The 18,960-nt window shown below is 41.1% G+C and overlaps 2 protein-coding genes across 2 annotated transcripts in view; both read left to right on the top strand.

Annotated features, from left to right (window-relative positions):
* Window positions 1–181: 181 nt before the first annotated feature.
* klhl30 (kelch-like family member 30) lies at window positions 182–5,775 on the top strand. Its single transcript, XM_083910990.1, has 8 exons — window positions 182–279; window positions 1,693–2,528; window positions 2,627–2,822; window positions 3,380–3,466; window positions 3,612–3,767; window positions 3,905–4,093; window positions 4,945–5,090; window positions 5,200–5,775. The coding sequence occupies exons 2-8, from the start codon at window positions 1,758–1,760 to the stop codon at window positions 5,446–5,448; spliced, it is 1,794 nt and encodes a 597-aa protein (XP_083767116.1). The 5' UTR covers window positions 182–279; window positions 1,693–1,757; the 3' UTR covers window positions 5,449–5,775.
* A 470-nt stretch (window positions 5,776–6,245) lies between these two features.
* Window positions 6,246–18,960, top strand: part of crocc2 (ciliary rootlet coiled-coil, rootletin family member 2) — a gene marked incomplete at both ends in the record, with an annotated part of 36,316 nt that continues 23,601 nt past the window's right edge. The window contains 5 exons of the mRNA XM_083939394.1: window positions 6,246–6,302; window positions 7,347–7,500; window positions 7,645–7,760; window positions 18,129–18,293; window positions 18,379–18,462. Of these exons, the coding sequence (XP_083795520.1) occupies window positions 6,246–6,302; window positions 7,347–7,500; window positions 7,645–7,760; window positions 18,129–18,293; window positions 18,379–18,462 (576 nt within the window). The remainder of the gene's footprint in view (window positions 6,303–7,346; window positions 7,501–7,644; window positions 7,761–18,128; window positions 18,294–18,378; window positions 18,463–18,960) is intronic.

Here is an 18,960-nt window from a genome sequence, read left to right as displayed (position 1 = left end):
ATATTAAAAAGTCTGTGCTACATCATTTATCTCCCAGGCCTGTTGAGAATAATATGTGCCTGTAACAGCAGCTGTGGGACCCATGCTTGTTGTTTGTAATCTGACTTCAGCACAGTGTCACTGTCAGTCCTAAAAATAACTGAAAGACAGGCAGTCCCAGTGACTTTGCAAAAGCTTTTCACCATGCTGCCCACTCCATGTTGATCTGACCTGCCACTCCGCTACAAACAGCTTTTTTACTGGAAGGATGAGCATTTTTTTCCATTCTCAGCTTCTCTGGTAAGTTTGTTCTTGGTTACTCGTGTACTTTTACAGCATTTGATGGCAGGAAATGTAATTTGTTGTTGGCTTTAGAGAAGATTAAAGTCATACTATTACAGTATGTCATAATCATGAGCCAAAAGTACTTTGTAGTTCTTGTAACAACACAGTGATACCACACTTAAAGGTGGAGTCTGTGATTCTGGGGAAACATTGTTGATATTTGAACTCAACACCCAAACAAATACACCCTTCCCGTCAGTGCCCCTTTAGACCGTTAGCATGTGCCAGATTTACCAACGGAACCAACGGACCAATGTTGTGTAACTCGGTCTGAGTCACTTTGTTTCCCATTTACAGACCCAGGGCTTTTTCAGCACACACAGAACAAACAGCTAGTGGACAGTGAGGAGATATTGGCACAATTTTTTTTTTATTTTTTGCTCAAATCAGAAAGATCACAGAGGAGAAACTGTTTTGTAACAAACTTAAGACTAAAAATGTATCAAAATGTCTCTTAACAGGGTTCCTACACAGTATGGAAAAGTATGGCATTTAATTTAAGTAATTCCCAGTTCTGGATAAGTATGGGAAAAGGGAAAAGAGTATTATTAAGACTATTATCACACTTTCTAAAATAAAATATATCAATGTATACAAATCAAAACAACTTTGCTAACGTAGCCGACCTGTTGATGATATGAAACTAATCAAGCTGGCTGTAGAATGGTGTCAGGTTACCATGGCTACTGCGATTGTCATTTACTGAAATTGTTCCTTATGTGTCGTCTACATTTAGTTTAACATTATGTTATTTATTTACAGTGTGTTTAGTCCATCTAAAGCCAATGAAGCACAGACTTGTGTTTGGTAGTTTTGTAGGTCCATCCGTGCTGTTCCTGTCTGTAGGTGCTGCAGGTGCTGCAGGTTCACAGTGATGAACTCTTCAAACATTCAGCTTGAATAAAATGCTGTGCGTTGAACATGTCTCGGTTTGGAGTTCATTCACTTATATGAGCTACAATACGTACATGTAAAAAGGCCAGTCAGAATCGAACATACATGTTAAAAGTTTGATTTTAAAAGCATTTGTTTACATAAGCATCTAACAATTGGTATTCAGGTGTTTAATATTGGCCCAAAACTCCTCAGAGTAGTCTGGAAATTTGAGTCTGGAAAAGTCTGGAGTTTTGAAAATATTCAGTAACAAATGACAAACACGTCCTGTAGACCACCATTTTTTAAGTTGCAGTTTCTCTGTATGATGCAGTTTTTTCAAATCCGGTTATCAGGTGTGCAACATTTTAAACAGTTGTAGAATAACATTTTGTGCTTCATGGCGAAGTTATTGCTGATCTTTTCATGGAAAAATAGACAGGTTTTCAGAATGATTTCTTCTTCACATTTATTTATTTTTTTCTACAATTGCAGGTAAGCTTAAACTGAGTTTTTGACCATCCCTGCTGAAAGACCTCCATTTTAGGCTAAAGTTGACCATGGTACGCAATGTGGATGACCTGGACTTCTGCCTGTCCTCCCATCCTCAGAGCATTCTGGAGGGCTTGCGCTCCTTCTGCTCACACCCAAAATTGGTGGATGTAGTATTGAGCGCAGGCGGTCGGGACTTCCCCTGTCACCGTGGCGTGTTGGCCCTCTGCAGCACGTACTTCCACAGCATGTTCTCAGGGGACTTTGTGGAGAGCATAGCTGCACGTGTGGAGCTTCATGATGTTGATCCTAATATACTCAGCTACTTGCTGGACTTTGCATACACAGGCAAACTAACCATAAACCAGAGCAATGTGGAGGGGTTGATCTGCACCTCCAGCCAGCTGCAGTTCCAGACAGTGAGAGCCGTGTGCAGCCGATACCTTCAGCACCAGATTGATGCAACCAACTGCCTGGGAATCCTGGAGTTTGGGGCGATCCATGGCTGCCCTGAAGTGATGGCCAAAGCGTTGGCCTTCCTCTTGGAGAACTTTGAGGCAGTACAACAAGGTGAGGAGTTTCTACTGTTGGGAAAGGACAGGTTGGTTGCCTGCCTGTCTGATGAAGGACTACAAATCCGGACAGAGTCCACCCGTGTGGACGCCATCCTGAAATGGGTCAGGCACCAGGAGTCTCGGCTCTGCCACCTCCCTGAACTCCTAACCTTATCCCGTCTCCCTCTGCTCAGCCTTGACTATCTGGCTGACACCCTGCTGAAGGACAGTCTGGTGCAGGCCTCTCCCAGCTGCAGAGAAGCCGTGGAAAAAATTCACAGAGAGGTTAGTGAGTTCACACTTCCTCCTTATTTTCTCTGTTATCTTTGTTTACACAATCTGAGCAGATTTTACAAAAACAATCACGACTTCTACTTTTCTAGAAAATGGATTTGGCACCGGAATATACGGACAGACTCAACTCTCAGAGTCCACAACCAAACCTGCAAGAGGTGCTGATGGTCATGGGAGGTCGTTCACTGGAAGACTCGGATGATGAAGACTCGGATGAAGAGGACAGAGACCCAAGACTGCAAAGACTGCTGCACAGGAACTGTGCCTTCTACAACACAAAGACAAGTACAAATAGTTTTTTTGCACATATAAAAATGTCAAGTTTGTTTAAGTCCAGAATGCATTTCCCAACAGAAATTTGTTATGAAACGTCGGCCAGATTCCTTGAAAAAGTTTGGCAGATGTGTCGTAGGTCGTTAAACGTAGTGTTGACAGAAAAACAGCTCTATGGGAATGTGGTCTGGATGTGACAAAATTGGATCATCTTCTCAGTTCCTCTAATGAGTGTTTTACAGTGCAGAGCTGGAAGAAGGCATCCATGTCTGTATTTTTCATATGGGAAAAAAAGAAAAAAAGATCCTTGCATCTCATTCTAAGTTTACGGGATTTATGTTGAGGCATGACAACACCAGCCACAAGTGTGAGGGCTGTGCCAGAAGACGGTTTCTTCCTTGACCTACTGTTGACCTACTGTTATTTAAATGGCCCCTAAAGGACATTTGTGCATCTTTGCCTAATTTCCTTAGTATACACTTGTCATTTGCATGCTGTGTTTGTGAAAACCTTTGGCTCACTCTCTGAGTGATGCTCAAACATTAACTCCCTTTTCTTTTTCTCTGTAGAAGAGTGGCATGAGCTCCCTAATTTCCCCAACCCTAACAAGTGGGGTTACTCCATGGTCTCCTTGAATAATGATGTGTATGTAACAGGTGAGTCAAGTGAATGAAACACAGAAACTTTAGAGGCAAAAAGAGAAGAAGTGATGATCCACAGTTTTGAGTAGAACTCACTTCACTTGTGAGGAATGTCAAACATTGTCAGACCTTTGACAAAGTGCTCTTGTCTGTCTGACAGGGGGCTCGCGAGGTTCGAATACTAACACCTGGTCGACCACGGAGACCTGGAAGTACATCACAAGAGAGGGGAGGTGGGTTACTGTGGCACCCATGCTCCGGCCTCGGACTAACCACTCATCTGCAACACTCAACGGCGAGATTTATGTCATTGGAGGTAGGAAAATACCTTTTGCAACATTTTTTTGTATTTTTGCTGCCACAAACATAACTACAAATTGAAGTATTTGTTTACATTTTTGAGAGCATAATTCATCTTCATCACTCATTCTACTTTTCACTTCCTTCCTCTAGGTACAACTTCAGATCGTGTTGAAGTTGAGCATTATGACCCTTACAGCAACACCTGGGCCTTGACATGCCCTGCCTTAAAATATGTGACTAACTTCACCGCCACAGCATGTCATGGGAAGCTCTATGTGATTGGCTCATGTGCTGTGAAGTACAATGCTTTGGCCATGCAGTGCTACAACCCTGTTATAGGTAAGGATGATCAAAGACAACCTCATGTGTCTGAGGGGGTCAGCTTTTTTTCACCCAAATCTTAAGTAGCAAGAGATTTGTATAGGTATATTTCGGCGCTACAGTGCCGCAAGTGATGTCCACACCAAGGACTATTACTATAAGGACAGTGATTTGAGCATCCACACGGATGAACGATAAGTGCTCCAGCTGTGTCTGAGCCCCACATGTCCCCCGTCTTCTCCATTACTGTGTTTGCAAAATGCCATCAATTAGGTTACATAAAAGAGAGGGCCTTAAACGTCAGGTACGACATTTATAAAGCACTTTTAGCTTTTTAGCTTTTATTTGTCATTAAGAGTGTGAATGTGACCTCTTTTAAATTCAGATGGATTTTGATTTCATCAAATTGCTCTGAAAGTGATCCAAGCAATATCGTTCACCGCTGCTGCGTTATAGTAGTGGTGTGGACTCGCCATCCACTTGAGTTAGGAGGATTTTTAAAACTCTATATTTTTTAGCTCTTTACAGTCATTCCCCGGCGCAATGACGTTGCAGAAACACAAAGAGTACAGATGCAGAAGACCCGGAAAGGGGGGCTTAAAGAGACAGGAGCTAAAACTGAGTGTTTTAAAGGGGGAATACAGGTATATTCAGATGACAGGATGATGTGGTACATTAAAGCATGTAAACATGTTCTAGTAGAATCACAAACTACAAGTATGAATGTGAAAATAAGCATAATATGGGACCCTATACAAGTCGACAGAACTCAAACAAGATTGTAATTCAGTATGGATATTTGTCTTTTCTTTAGTATTCTAAATCAAATGTGTGTTTACATGTTGTTGTTTTTTTGTTTGTTTTTACAGATAGCTGGATCAGCATATGTTCGCCCTTCATCCCTAAGTATTTGTCCTCTCCTTGTTCTGTCTGTGTGGATGGAACTATATATCTGGTTGCTGACAACACTAAGAAAGTCTACTCTTATGATCCTGAGGCGAACATGTGGCAGAAGGTGGTGTTATATATCACTGCTGACTTCAGTCAAAATACAGTGATACAATCCTTTGGATTAATGCTAACTTAGCAGTATAAAAGCAAAAACAACATTTTCCTCTCCTCAGGTCCAGCTTCTCCACATGCTCCATGAGAATGGTGGCCTGGTCTCGCTGGATGGGAGGCTGTTTGTCACTGGCGGCCATTGGAAAGGTATGGAGGGGGACTATGGGGTGGAAGTGGAGGTTTACAACCGAGCGGCCAACACCTGGGAGGTGGAGAGCTACCTACCAAGACTTTGGTTCTACAGTGGAGTCTGCACCATCTTCCTAGATCCATCCCAGTGGCCGGAGCGCTTCCCCATAGATTCCACATAATGAGCTCCTACGATTTCACAGAGACATGTTCCTGTCATATCTAAGTTACAATGAAAATGGAAGGTTTATCCCAGGATATCATTGTGCCCTAGAATAGTGTGTTACATTATCCTCAGGTATTCTTGGTTGTTTTAGGGCCTTGCTTTGCTGCCCAAGAGGTGTTTATTTATACTTTGTATCATGTGTTTGAGATCTGAATTCCTTTTTGTGTTATTGAATGGTCCTTGTGAGTCATTAAATATTTGCAGAGTGAGTATTATTATTAATATTGGTTTTATATCATGGGTTTGGAACTGAAAAGTCTTGAAAAAATGTTAATAAAATGTGTGTAAAACCTCTTTCGGAATACATTGTTCACTTTTCCTTTAATGTCTCGATGATCATTAACCCATCGGAATCCAGTATTGTGGCTCGTGGCGTCTGTACTGCCATGGAAACAACCAAGCCAGCATTCTATTTCTATGGCAACCTCCCGGAAGCGCCTTGTCACCTTGGCAACGTCGGTGGGGGTTAGAATGACACTACTTGCCTGGAGTTGCTCCTAAAGTTTCTTGGCTAAAAAAGTTATGTTAGTGATTTCTTCTCAACTTTCTAGCCCTTTTTTTATGCAGGTACAAGTTCAGTACGACTCTTTCTCAATTCTTATTGCATTGTTTTAATGATAGCCTAGGTCTGTGCTTACTTTAACTCAGCAGTCGATTTAACGTAAATTATAGCAAACTGAAGTCATAGCTAGGTTTTTGTGTCGTTAAGGCTAACGTTAGCTAACATTTTATTGTTGTTGGGCCAGTTTTGCAATGAGTTCTCAACGGGAGGAAGGTGCACACTCACCTAGATTGGAGGCTGTGATTCAGGTAGGTGTTGTACACTATGGTAGTTGTCTCTTTCATGTTTTAACAGGCTTTTTCCACAGAAGACACTTTCACATGTCAACGTAGGAAACGCAAAGGTGTCGCTAATTAATGTAATTAAAGATGGCCGAACTGCATTTATAGCTGCTTTAGTGTTAGGGTCCTGGTATTGTGTAGGTTAGCTGACATGGTATATTGGACTAACACCTACTACAAGTCAAAATGTCTGCTGTGAAAAAGGCCCAAGCTATTGAAAACCGTAGTGGAATAACTCAGAGTTTTATATAAAACTGTGTTGAAATACTGTGTTAGGAGTCAAAGACAATTGTGCTTGAGTAAAACTATTTATTAAGTTATTTGCATTAGAATATACTTTGAGTACCGAATATTCATGCAGAATGGCCCATCTCAGAATAATATATAATTTATAATTGTATTATAATTATTGATAAAATAAGATAAGCATTACTTTAATATTGCAGTTCAGATTTTGGAGTTTTAATTTTATTTTTAGATTTTTGTATTTGCACAATGAAAAACAAACAGAAAAAACGTAGGCAACATAAATAACAAATACATGCAAAAGAACATTTTAACCTACAAGTACAATTCGTATATACCTAAGTTTTTATGTTACTTCACACCTCTGTACTACACTACTTCAGAGGGAAATATTGTACTTTTTACTTTCTTCGCAGAATAAAAACCATATACAGTATATCATGCATTGTTAATATTACAAATACCCTAAACTCTTTAAAGTTATTAAATGACCCAAAAGCAATTACTAAATGTTACTTCCACGGTTATTATTCAATTATAATAATCCAGTAATATAATATTCATAATATATAAACCCCTGAAAGGGTTCATCTGGCATAATGGGTACCATTACTGATGAATAAGTCCACATTGTTGCTTACACATCTGTATCTTAGGTCAGGTAAATGTTAAATGTAGTCATCCATCACTGTTTTCTTCATCGTTTTGAGTTAGGCCTTTTCTGTTCGGTTACATGATGTGTTGGTGTGACTGGTATGATTGTAGAAGTTGGAGGAGTCTCTGCTACATTCTGATGGCAGCTCAGGAGCGAGGAATCTGACACTTCGGGGTGATGGACAGGAGTCTGCTATCACACCTATGCCTGTCTCCACCCGCATCTGCCAGATCATCACCCGCAACCTGGCAGAGCAGCCAGCTGGTATGGAAGAGGGCTTTAATTCAAATTGAACACGTGCAGTACTAATAAAGTAACTCTACCTTGCCAGAAATCAGCTATCATTACGCGCAATCTGGTAAGATTGACACTTCCGTTCTGTATGCATGATCTGTTTCCCTATCCCAGGTGAGAGCTCTGAGGTCAGCGAGCTGGAGGGGAGCAGGGCCCTGAGGGAGCAGCTTTCTCCAAGCCATATGGACTGTGACCAGGAGAGAGTCAAACAGACCAGTCTCACAGACAGGGTAGGAGTGACACAGGGTTTCAGATCAAGGTCAAGCTGTGGAACATTATTTACAGTTTTAGCATTTGTTTTACCCATGCTATTCTAGTAGAATGTTTGTTCTGTAACATAAAGGGGAAAAAAATAAGATGTCATCAAAAATGACAAAACAGCCCAAAGGGGATGCACAAGCGTTATCATCTAGGTAAGTACATCTGATGTAAAGTATCATCTACTTATTTTTGATTTAAACAGCAATATACAAGAATGTAGTCTTCTCATGATGATGATCATCATAGTCGACTTGTGTGACTTCCACCTCAATAAATAGTATCTATAAACATATTTCTTTTGTTTTACCATTTCCCAACCTAGCTCGGTCTCCTAACTGAGACTACTTTAACAGACATTGTTTATAATGTCAGTTGTCAATGCAGGAGTTGGAGTATGTAATACTGCAGATGGTAAATTTGTGCAGTTTTGTTTGGAGATGAGATCAAGAATGTCAGCCACACTAGAGCATTGACTGCAAAAAGCTACATTTGTTTGAAATGCAATATGGCTACAATAAACATCAGTGTACCACTGCTCTTTCCTGCAGGGAAAGCCTTTTGGGGTTGAACAAACAAACAGTGTGGGAAGGCTGAGACAGCTTTGCATGTACTGTAGTGAAAATTGAAAAAGTTGGGAAAATACATGTAGAAGCTCAGGAGTGAATTAATGTAACTTGGCACAAGCACATATTTTATGTCATACGTTTTTCTTTAATTAACTGCTGTAGAATTACAGTTTACATATTACAGTATAAGCATCCATTGTGTGTGTGTGGGTGGGTTAGCGGGGATGCATGTGCCTGTGTGTATGTGTTTGTAAGTGTAAATAAGAGAGGGGGTATTTCATGAAGGGTTTCCTTGTGGTCTGTTCAGGTAGAGTCCGACCCCCTGTGCTCACGAGGACCGGCGTCTCCCTTCATAGCCCCCCATGGTTGCCCCGCCATGTAGCCGACGCTGTTTTGGGGGAAAAATTGTGAAGGTCACTGGCCTCCTCCCTGGAGACTGTTGAGGAAAAACCTAATTTTTCATTGCGCACAAAGCAGCCATTTGTGATAACACTGCCCTCATTCTGCTGCCTAAATCTAATCAACTCTCTCTGCTTGTCTTACTCTTGAAACTTATTTTAAGACCAAGGCTATAAATATAACTTAATTAGCTTGGCAGATATATATAGCATATTTATTTTGTTGATATTTTTAGATGTGGGAAAAAGCTCTAAACTGAAAAAACATCAGCAAGGGTTATTGATATTTGATGCTCACACCACTAAGCGAAGGGTGAAGGAGTGCAGCAGCGTTAGCACAACACCTACCTTTTTTCCACAAAGATCACAGAAATTCTAACTATTAAAGCATGTAAATGTTTTATCCGGTAGTGTCTCACAAGTCAAGAGGTTCATTACAAGATTCTTGTTGCGACTTGTTTTCTATCTTCTCATTACTATTTGTAACAGCATGATTGTTTGGCAGCTATGCTGTGATGCGATGTTAATGAAGTGTGCCAATCAATCCCCTGAAGATAAATATACTGCCCTGTCTGTGGCATCTATGTGGAGGTAAAGTTTGCAGTCTTACCTCCATATAGCTGTCTCCCTCAACATTCACTGCCGAACGGATTGTGTCTATCATATACAGTGTGATCCGTTTAATTGTCAGTATGTTTTGAGGCTCATATCAGTATATATCAACTCCTCTTAAGGAAGCAGCCAGACAATACATGTTGACCATCTTTTCATCTTTTCTTGTTCATTGGCTTATATTATCATCATATAATGATGATATTAAATTTGTGGCTGAAATTTATAATGCCAAGCAAATTGCAAGTAAAGCTAACCAAATGGCTTATTGGGTTAATATAGTTGTTCTTGTACGTGTGAAGCTATTTGTCACATTAGCAGTGGAACACAGTTTGTTGCAAGGCAAATAAATAGGGACGATATTAGAACATAAAAAAGAAATGAGAAAATTATTTATATATAATAATAATAATAATATTGATGTCAGCCATATCACCCAGTGGTTTTGCTTGCAGTCAATCACCCAAGTGTTCTTTAATGCATTCATTTTGTGTGCAGTGTTGAAATAATAACTAATTACTTTATATTTTGTTGAAAAACAGCTTTTCCTGCTGCTCCACAAGATCCTGGGGAAAAAAAGAGCATTTGTCCCATTTGTTCCTGGATAGTTTATATGTAGTATTGTAATCGAAATGTGTCTCTGTAATTTGCACATTACTCATAATTCTGCACTCTGCATGCTGGTGACCAGGTAAATCCCTACCCATACAGCAACAGGCATCCGACAGTCGCCAGCTCACAGCTGGAGTATGCCCTCCTGTCAGTTCCAAAGGTCAAACAACCAGCACTCATAACCACTTCCAGGCAAACTTACTCCATACTCTTTGGGATCCGATTGATGCATTGTGACCAGGTATTTTTCATTCTGGTTTTTAAAACCAACCATAAGCAAACTTTAAAGCCAGCAGCAAGAAAGTGTTAATCTTTCCATAGCTTTAATTTATCCAGCAACATTAGCATATTGTTGTTGCTTAGTTATTTTCCAGCAGATATGGTGAAAACGGAGTCTCCGCTGGTTGCCTGGCCACCTCACAGTGACATCAAGAGTCCAGAAAGTCATGTCTTAAACTTTGGACAGAGTTTCTGGTTATTTTGCTAGGCTAAGCTAACCATCTGCTGGCAGTAGCTTCATATTTACTGCACAGACACGAGACTGGTTTCAATTTTCTCATCTAACTCTTGGCAATAGAGACAATAAGCATATTTCCCAAAATGTCTACCATTCCTTTAAAGCATTTTGTTTTTCAGTTTGAAACAAGTTTGCTTCCTTTGAGATGTATTCTGGAAAGATGATATGAAATATGATGGCCAACTACCAAAAGTTTATTTCTAAAGTCCAACTGACACTCATACTGTCAGAATGTCAGCTGAAGCAGGCCTACCATGGAAAGTGTGACATTTGAGAAACATTCGTAGTCATCCCAAATCCCCATTTTCCCCCAGCCTTCCTTAAGTCTCTTTGACCTGACAGAAGACCATTAACGCAATACTGGTGAAGTCGCACCTGGACTCTGAAAGCCTTCCTCTGTGTCTCTGTTAAGTCGCTCAGCGTGATCTCTGATGACCCCTGAAAATTGCACATGAACCCGGATAACCTTGACCCAGTTTGTGAGTTGGATGGCCTCAGGAGGTAGGAGAACATGTTGGGGTGAATTCTGAACCCTCTGTGTTGCTTTTGGAGCCCTGCCAGTGTGCATTTTCTCAGACATAGACATCTAAACCCTACTGCCAGAACATTTAGCGAGTGGCTGCACAGTACTGCAGTGTGGTAGTCATTTGGATAAAGATAAACTCTTGCTGAATGATTTCTGACACCAACTGCCATTTGCCCGTGCCCTCTGAAATCTTGAATCCCCTGGGTCTCTGCAAAAGAACCCTGTAAAACATAGTTGGAGGAGATAAAGTCTGTTTTAGGGAATTGTGTTACAGTCTCCTTTTACCCCTCTACCCCCCTCTGTTTTCAGTTTGCTTTTCCTGCTGACACAAACCCATTCATTTTGGCTAAAGTTTAAATGGAACATTGCCAAAAAGTCTGACTATCATGAGATTGTAAAAATGAATTACCTTCCCCAGAGAAAATATTCTTAAAAGCCCATCACAGCACAGAATTTTTAATGAAAGTATTTCAATAAACATTTTCAACACTTGACATAAGGCTTCTCATGTTAAACTTCAAAGTTATCCGGGTTCATGTGCAATTCACCTTTCAGGTCTCAAGAGTGTCTAATCTGATGTGAGGTCTTGAAGTGACAGAGTGGGTGTATGCATGTGCAGGTTTTGTACAGCGTTGTCTTTGCTGGGGGCATTGTTTTAAGTGCTGCAAGGCCAGCCACATGCTTGTGAGTACACAGTGTGTATTATTAGTTTGGCTGTATTTACACAGATCACTTTTATCCCTGTATGCCATCACAGCAGCTGTCCAGAGCCAAAAGGTTCACTCGATGCTAACATACTCACAGCAGCTCCCCCCTCCTCGCTTCCATTCTCCCCGTTTGTTATCCCACATTGTGTAATTACGGTCAGTGATGATACATAAACAGCTTTCACAATCAGCTGGGGTTCTTTCACAGAGTCAGCACTCAGGGGGTAATGTGAGGGGAAGGGGGAATGGGGTATGTTGTTGAAGTAGGATAGTACGTTTTTTGGGCAGCTTGGGGGCGATGGACATCCGCTCCAGCTGTGTTTAGGAATCTGACAGATAGTGCACTCCATTAATTCCCTTTATTAAGCCTCTGGGCCCAGGCCAAGCCAGGGAAAACGATTGCAGCTGTAACCCTTCACATGCTGGCTGGACTGTACACTCATGGCGAGATTTCGCCCTGGTTAAGTCAAAGAGGACTGATGATGTGGACCAGTTGCTGGATATGCCTGAAAATGTGTCTCTGTATAGATAAAAGGGCATGGATCCACAGTACCAGTGTTAAACAGTAGAGAAATTATTTCAGAAATGCATAGCAAATTCCAAGAAAAAACAGTTAAAGCACTGGATAAACTGGTGAGTTATCAGATCTTCAAATGCTGTGACATTAGGTCAGTGAGAGACTATTGTAATCATAACTTGGTAACTGAAATGGATTGGATTTTGATCTACCACATGAGCAAGGCAGCAAGTTTTGGCCCAAACACCAAAGGCTTCACAAGGGCCTTGAAAATGATTCTCTTGTTGCTTGTTGGCAGACGAATCAAAGCAAGATTATCCCTTGATGTTGTTTGAAATATTTATCAAAAGAGACAATGCAAGGAGTGGCACAAATCATAAATATCAAGAAATATAAAAAGCTAATTCAAAGCACATTTTAAGAGGCTGAAAAGTCTTTTACTTTGGAAACATAAGCAGCGCTCAGGACACAGATACTTTGAAATGAAAAAAAAGAAAAGGGTGCATATGGAGGCATAAAACATACCATGACAAAAAGGCTGTTTTTTGTATAAATTGCATCTTGAACATTATTGCAAAATGGCAAATGATGGCCTCAAAGAGTCAGGCTACATTGGGTTTGGGCTCAGTCCACTTTAGGGGACCGTGGAGGCTGCTAGAGAGTGATTGTACTCTGAGGCAGATCATAAATAGCAAGGGTGTTCAGTGAGCACACTTCTGGGCCCCCAGTAAGCCCTGTAAGCCCCTGGGTTAGGGCAGATGGAGGACTGGGATTACTCGCCTCTTTCTTTTGCCTTTTTTCAGGCACCAATGGATGGGTGCGCTGTGAAGAACAATGAGTTCAAAATAACTTGGAGATAAGGATGATGAGATTTAATGATGCAAGAGGAGCAAGGCAATGGATTGTCTTTAGGGTAGTTCAAATCAAATCAAATCAACCTTTATTTATATGGCGCTTTTCATACAGTTCAGTGAAGATGGGGTCTCCACAACAGACTGTTATGGCACCCTCTTGGGAGCTTCCTCCTCCTAATCCAGAGAGCCTCTTGCTTTATAGCTGACTGGGGAAACACCATAAAAAAGAACGTACCCTGTGTAGCGTGTGGAGCAGGGGTGAGATGCTGGCAAGAAGCCTGTATACTGCAGCTATGTATTAAAAAGTACAAAGAACCCTCCTCACCAGGGCAGGGCAGGGACCTTTGGGAGTTACCAGGGACACCTTCTCACTGAGTGCACTGCAAGGTAGGGAGGGCGTAGCCTACAGCAGTGTCAGTTGTTGATGGAACTGAACTACAATTTATGGGCAAATACATATAGGATAATGTATGTCCCATATACAGTAAAAACAAATGTGTAATATTTATGTAAGTTGTATGACCTTCCAAGTCTGGGGTTGTCTCTGCAATGTATTCTGATGATGTCTTTCATTTTATAAAGGCACATTCAAAATACAAAAGTTATATAATATAAAAGTTATAGCTCTGTTCCAGACTAGAGGTTGTGATATGGAATTGCCCTTACTGTCGGTTTGCAGTTTGCAGCTTGCAGCTCCACAAACCCAATTTTCACTGTGCGTTTGATTTGTGGTAATTTGATAAATAACATATTTGTTTGAGGATATACACCATTACAAATGTTAAAGGAAAACTCCAAAGGTCAAGTTTTCTTTCAAATACATTTAGTTAGATTTACACTCTGAGTTGAATCACCAAAACGCATTTTGCTCGATCCTTTAGGCCTGACAAAGATGTTGAATGTATTTCCTTCCTCATGAAACACTTACAAAGTAAATTATTTATTTATATATTTATTTAAATCCTTTTTTATTACATCCTTTACTAGCTAACAGTTTTCTACATTGCGTTTTTGGTGCACTGCTACACATCTCTGCATGTAAGGTTGGGTATCAGTACTTGATACCTTTAAGGTATCGACCAAAATAACCCAGTACCAAGTAGTATTAAAACCTCTCATGTCAAATGAAACCTGCATTTGATTGTTTTTTTACCCTGATCTAAAAAAAAGACAGTTGCTCATAGTCAATCACCAAAGTGTTCTTCGATTTAATGCGACGTGTTGTTGTCCCACTTCCACTACTACAACAAATACAGTCTGGTGTGGTGAGTTTGAGCGCGGTATTGGCAGGGGTTTGCATTTTAGTGTGCCAAGGTGCTTCTATTCATATGATGGGTATCGAATGAAGTATTTAAAAAAACGTACTGCATTGTTATCGGAATCACTTTAAAGCTACCAACATTCGTACTGGTATTGGAATTTTTTTAATAATACCCAGACCTACCTGCATTTTACCGCTGGCAGTTGATCACTGAAGTAGCATGAAACTGGTGAGTGCTGATACGTGCCCATGTATGTCGTTGTGCATAATGTACAATTTTTAATTGGATTAATTTGGGCCATAGTGTCGACAATGCTCCCTCTGGGGAGTGTTATTAGTGGCAAATGTGTGAAAATATCTGAGCCGTTTGTATTTATGAATTTCCTTTTTATGAGGGTGAGTTTGATTTAGTTTTTCATGAGTTACATTGGTGTAGTACATTATGGTCTCAGTTGCACTGTGGTCTCTTTTCCCAAAGTAGCACCAATATTAGAACCCTCAAAGAGCTTCAAATGTAGATTGTGCTCATGTGCTGTTGATGGCCATGTATTGAAAGTGTATTTAGTCCATGCTTGTTAGTAAGTCAGTGTTATTTCTATAGTTGTGCCAAAATACTTGAAAAGATGCATAATCACTAAAGCTTTGCACACAGCTGTTTCCAGGAGTCCCTTTAAACACAGCTGCTGCAGTTCTGTGTGTTTCAAACACTCCACCCATGTTGTTCCTTTCTCAGTCCGTAAGCTGTCACCTCAACAACGGGCAGTAAAAGAAGCTTTTGTGCTCACTGGGTCCTCAAAGAAAAACATGAAAAGCACAGTGCCAAATGTATGATGGCAGTTAGTCTAGTTTGTCGTATAAGATTCTGAAACAGGCATTTGAAAATGTGTTAATAATGGTGGCAAAGTGGCTAGGTTCAGTGTTGAACAGTGAGACTATTGTCTTGGCTCTCTTGGAGCCTGTTGGAGAGATTAAGCACCCAGAGAAGAGATGAGGTACAGAAGAGAGGTGGGAGGGAGTGGGTCGCAGGGTTGATTTGAAGGGCTTGGATGGTGGTTTGGAGTGTGTTGCAGGGGAGGGGGCTGCCTTTCTCTCACTCTCTTCCTCTCTTTTTAAATGAAAAGTCGGCAAGGGCAGCTGGAGGCACGCAGCGTGTTGTAGTGCTCTAGGGCCATGTGGTTTGTATTAGTGAGGACAGGGTGTCTGGCACCAGGATAGAGAGTGGGTGGTGCAAGAGGAGTTTAGGTTGTGTTAGGTTGAGAGGTTACAGGACATTTGGAATTCAGATATGGGAAAGGATATGAGATTCCACAATGAGAAAGAAGAAGAAGAAGAAGAAGAATTACTTTATTTATCCCGCACGGGGAAATTGAATTTTTTTTCACTCTTATTATTATACATACATACACACACACACAGGCCCGAAATACACACATGCACAAACAGGGCCTATACATGCAATTAGGGAGAGATGTTAGAGCGAGGGGGCTGCATGTGACCAGCGCCCCGAGCTGTTGGGGGTTCGGTGCCTTGCTCAACAGCACCTTGGCAGTGCCCAGGAGATGAACTGGCACCTCTCCAGCCACCAGTCCACGCTCCATACATGGTCCTCACGGGGGCTTGAACCAGCGACCCTATGGTTCCCAGCCAAGTCACCTATGGACTGAGCTACTGCCGCCAAGAGACCAGTACATTTGTCATCATGTGTGAACACCAATATACAAACATACTGTACTGTAGTTGGACATTCCATAGACTAACATTACTACTGTAACCCCTCACCCCATTTGTACATCCAGCCTCATGTTGTCCGTTGCAGGGTTTCCCTTCCTATGGGGAACATACTTTGCACATATTTAATTGATAGTAAATAAACATACATTCATGAATTCCTCACCGCTGAATGAGGTGACACAATTTTTGTCACTAGAGAGGTGATTTCAGATTCCTCTTTTGAAAGGTCTGTGCACTTCTCTGAGCTCTGACATTCAATTTACCTTACGCCCAGAATTTATAAGTTTATGATGCTTTTTTCTTCTTGAAAGTCCTGGTCAGCTAGGCCAATCCGAAGAGTGATTGAGCCTGTGGCCCACTGGTAAAAGCCATTGCATTTGCAGCATTTTAAACTCTGTGTCTATAGTGACGTTTCCGTGAAAAAATCACAAGTGGCACACAGTTAGTGACACACTTTACATCACATAGCAGTGGAACAGACATGCTGTTGCGTTAGTGCCGCCAATTTTTCAAAATACCAATTTCTCAAAAGGGTTGTCAATGGCAACTATGAAGCTTTTACTGTCGAGCCCTACGTATTTGCTTGGATCTGCGGGGTCTCAGTGAGCTCCTGGTGTACAGAGAACGCTCTGCAAGTAAATGGCAGGCGCTTGATACCTCGAAAACAGCATCCGTCAGCTACTGTATCCCTGTGAGTGGGTGCAATCTAAATTAGCATAGTCGTAACTTTATAGCGTAGCTTAAGTTAAAACATTATATTACCTATACATCCAGTCTTGCCATGATGACCTGCCCTACTGTTTACGTCCTGATAACTGTTTAGAAAACAGTTCTATATTTAAGGGTAAATTGCAGCAGCAAGGGCCAGTCTCTCGTCCATTGATTACACTGTGCATTGTGTAGAAAAAGTTGTGTTTTTCATCTGTTTCTGTGCCCTAAAAGGTCTGACACTGACTATAGGGACTTGGATCTAAACAATTTTTTGTCACTAGAGAGGTGTTTTCAGGTTCCTCTTCTGAAAGGGAGATGTCCGTGCACTTCTCCGAGCTCTGAGATTCAAACGAATTCTGTGCAGCTTTAGTTAGAACGTCAATAGTTCATAAACCAATAGCTGTCTTGTGAAACACTATTCGACAAGGGGAACAACTTTGACCCAACACCAGCAAAGAAACCTGAAACCTCTAGCTCAAAATGAACTGTCAGTACAGTGAGTTGCAGACTTCTCACATGCTCCATGGTCTAGCTCCATGGTCAGGCAGCTTGGGCTCTGTGTTCGTCCATCCACCTGTGGGGTTCCAGGGGTTGTACCTGCCATACCGTGAGTTGGCGATCCGCCCAAGAGGCTTTGCTGCCCCGCCGCCTCCTGTCTGAAGACGCCTCAAACATGTATAGGCCTATGGCTGATTCTCTCCGATGTGTTTAGTCATCTTGATGAGCTGTTCACACGCTTCTGATGAAACCTCTGCCTGCTCGTACGCCTCCGGTAGAAGGGCGGGGCTAGATGCAGAGTTTTTTTTCACTTTCTATGTGGGAAATCTATTTTAAACAAAATATTAATCATATCAGAGTAGTTTTTAAATAATTTAACATGTGTCTGGGGTGGGACTTTAAAGACATTTTACCTCTGGCGTGTTGGGCATGTGCTTGAGACGAGCGTGACCATAAAAGTTTCATGGGATTGCGCCCACGTGTCACTCCACCTATTAGGTTGCCTGTGCCTCTCTTACTATCCCCTAGCCTGAAAATGAATGACTAGGTGCTTCAAATGCTCCCCATCTGAAAAAAAAAGTATTGTAGCCCAGTACAACAACACCACAACAAACCACAAATGACAATCCCATGACAATGACTTCTGACAGAATTAGCTTTGTAAGGATTTATTGCAGGGCTGTTGCAATGGGTCACATTAGACTATACAAATGTATCTAATAAACTTGTAACTCAGTGCTGAGTGTGTGTATGCTAACTATTGTAATGTGCAATATCCTGTCACATTGTCAAACTTACGAGCACTCATTTGTTACCACTCCATCCAGCTTGATCAGATGATGCTGCAGTCAGCAGTGGACTCAGACCAGAACAGTTTATCACCAGGATCCCTGCAATTGCAGAACAAGGAAAGATCTTACAGGCAAAAACTACAGACATACCAGGAGGCCCAGCAGAGACAAGCCCAACTTGTTCAGAAGCTTCAGACCAAGGTGACTAGAAATATCTCAATTCAGACATTTTTACATGAAAAGTTATTTTGGCTCAACCGTGCACCTTGTGTTTGTTTTATACGAGGTTCTTCAGTACAAGAAGAGGTGTGGGGAGCTAGAAGAGCAGGTGCTGGAGAAGACCTCAGAATCAGAGAAGATGAGATTGTTGGTACGTCTGGACTATAGCATCACCTTCAACAATCAGTATTGCCTAGATATAAATATCCAAAGTCTAAAGGACATGCCAGGGTCCTGTAGAGTCTAGAGGCCAGTCAGTGTTATCACAATGTCAATGTTACAATATTTAGAAACATATTCAAAACAATGTTAAAGTATTAAACTCATGTTTTGTTCAATATTTTTTGTTTAACAAGTTATAATTATTTAAAAAACAGTAAAGGAATCTTGCATAACTAAAAGCAAAACTTTTCAGGATGCGAATAAGAGTTGTACTTTTATTTAGATGTATTCATCTAAATATTATTCTTGACTGAGTCCCTCCACAGGGAACTTGGATGAGGAGATTTCCACTGTAATCATGTTGCTTTATAAATATTAGGTAACTGCTAATTTACTACTGCTACCATATACTGAAATGTTAGCAGGACGCCAGTAGCAGGACGCCAGTAGTGGTGATGATTGTGTGTGTGTGTGTGTGTGTGTGTGT

Source organism: Echiichthys vipera (genome assembly GCF_963691815.1).
Source record: "Echiichthys vipera genome assembly, chromosome: 3".
NCBI classification, from domain to species: domain Eukaryota; kingdom Metazoa; phylum Chordata; class Actinopteri; order Perciformes; family Trachinidae; genus Echiichthys; species Echiichthys vipera.
The sequence above is the reverse complement of the archived record's forward strand: the minus strand, read 5'-3'. Positions and strand labels throughout refer to the sequence as shown.

Coding starts and splice junctions, on each gene's coding strand:
- klhl30 (XM_083910990.1), top strand. CDS start 1,758: ATGGTACGCAATGTGGATGACCTGGACTTCTGCCTGTCCTCCCATCCT. Junction 3,467..3,611: donor TAATGATGTGTATGTAACAG/GTGAGTCAAGTG, acceptor TCTGTCTGACAG/GGGGCTCGCGAGGTTCGAAT. Junction 4,094..4,944: donor GTGCTACAACCCTGTTATAG/GTAAGGATGATC, acceptor TTGTTTTTACAG/ATAGCTGGATCAGCATATGT.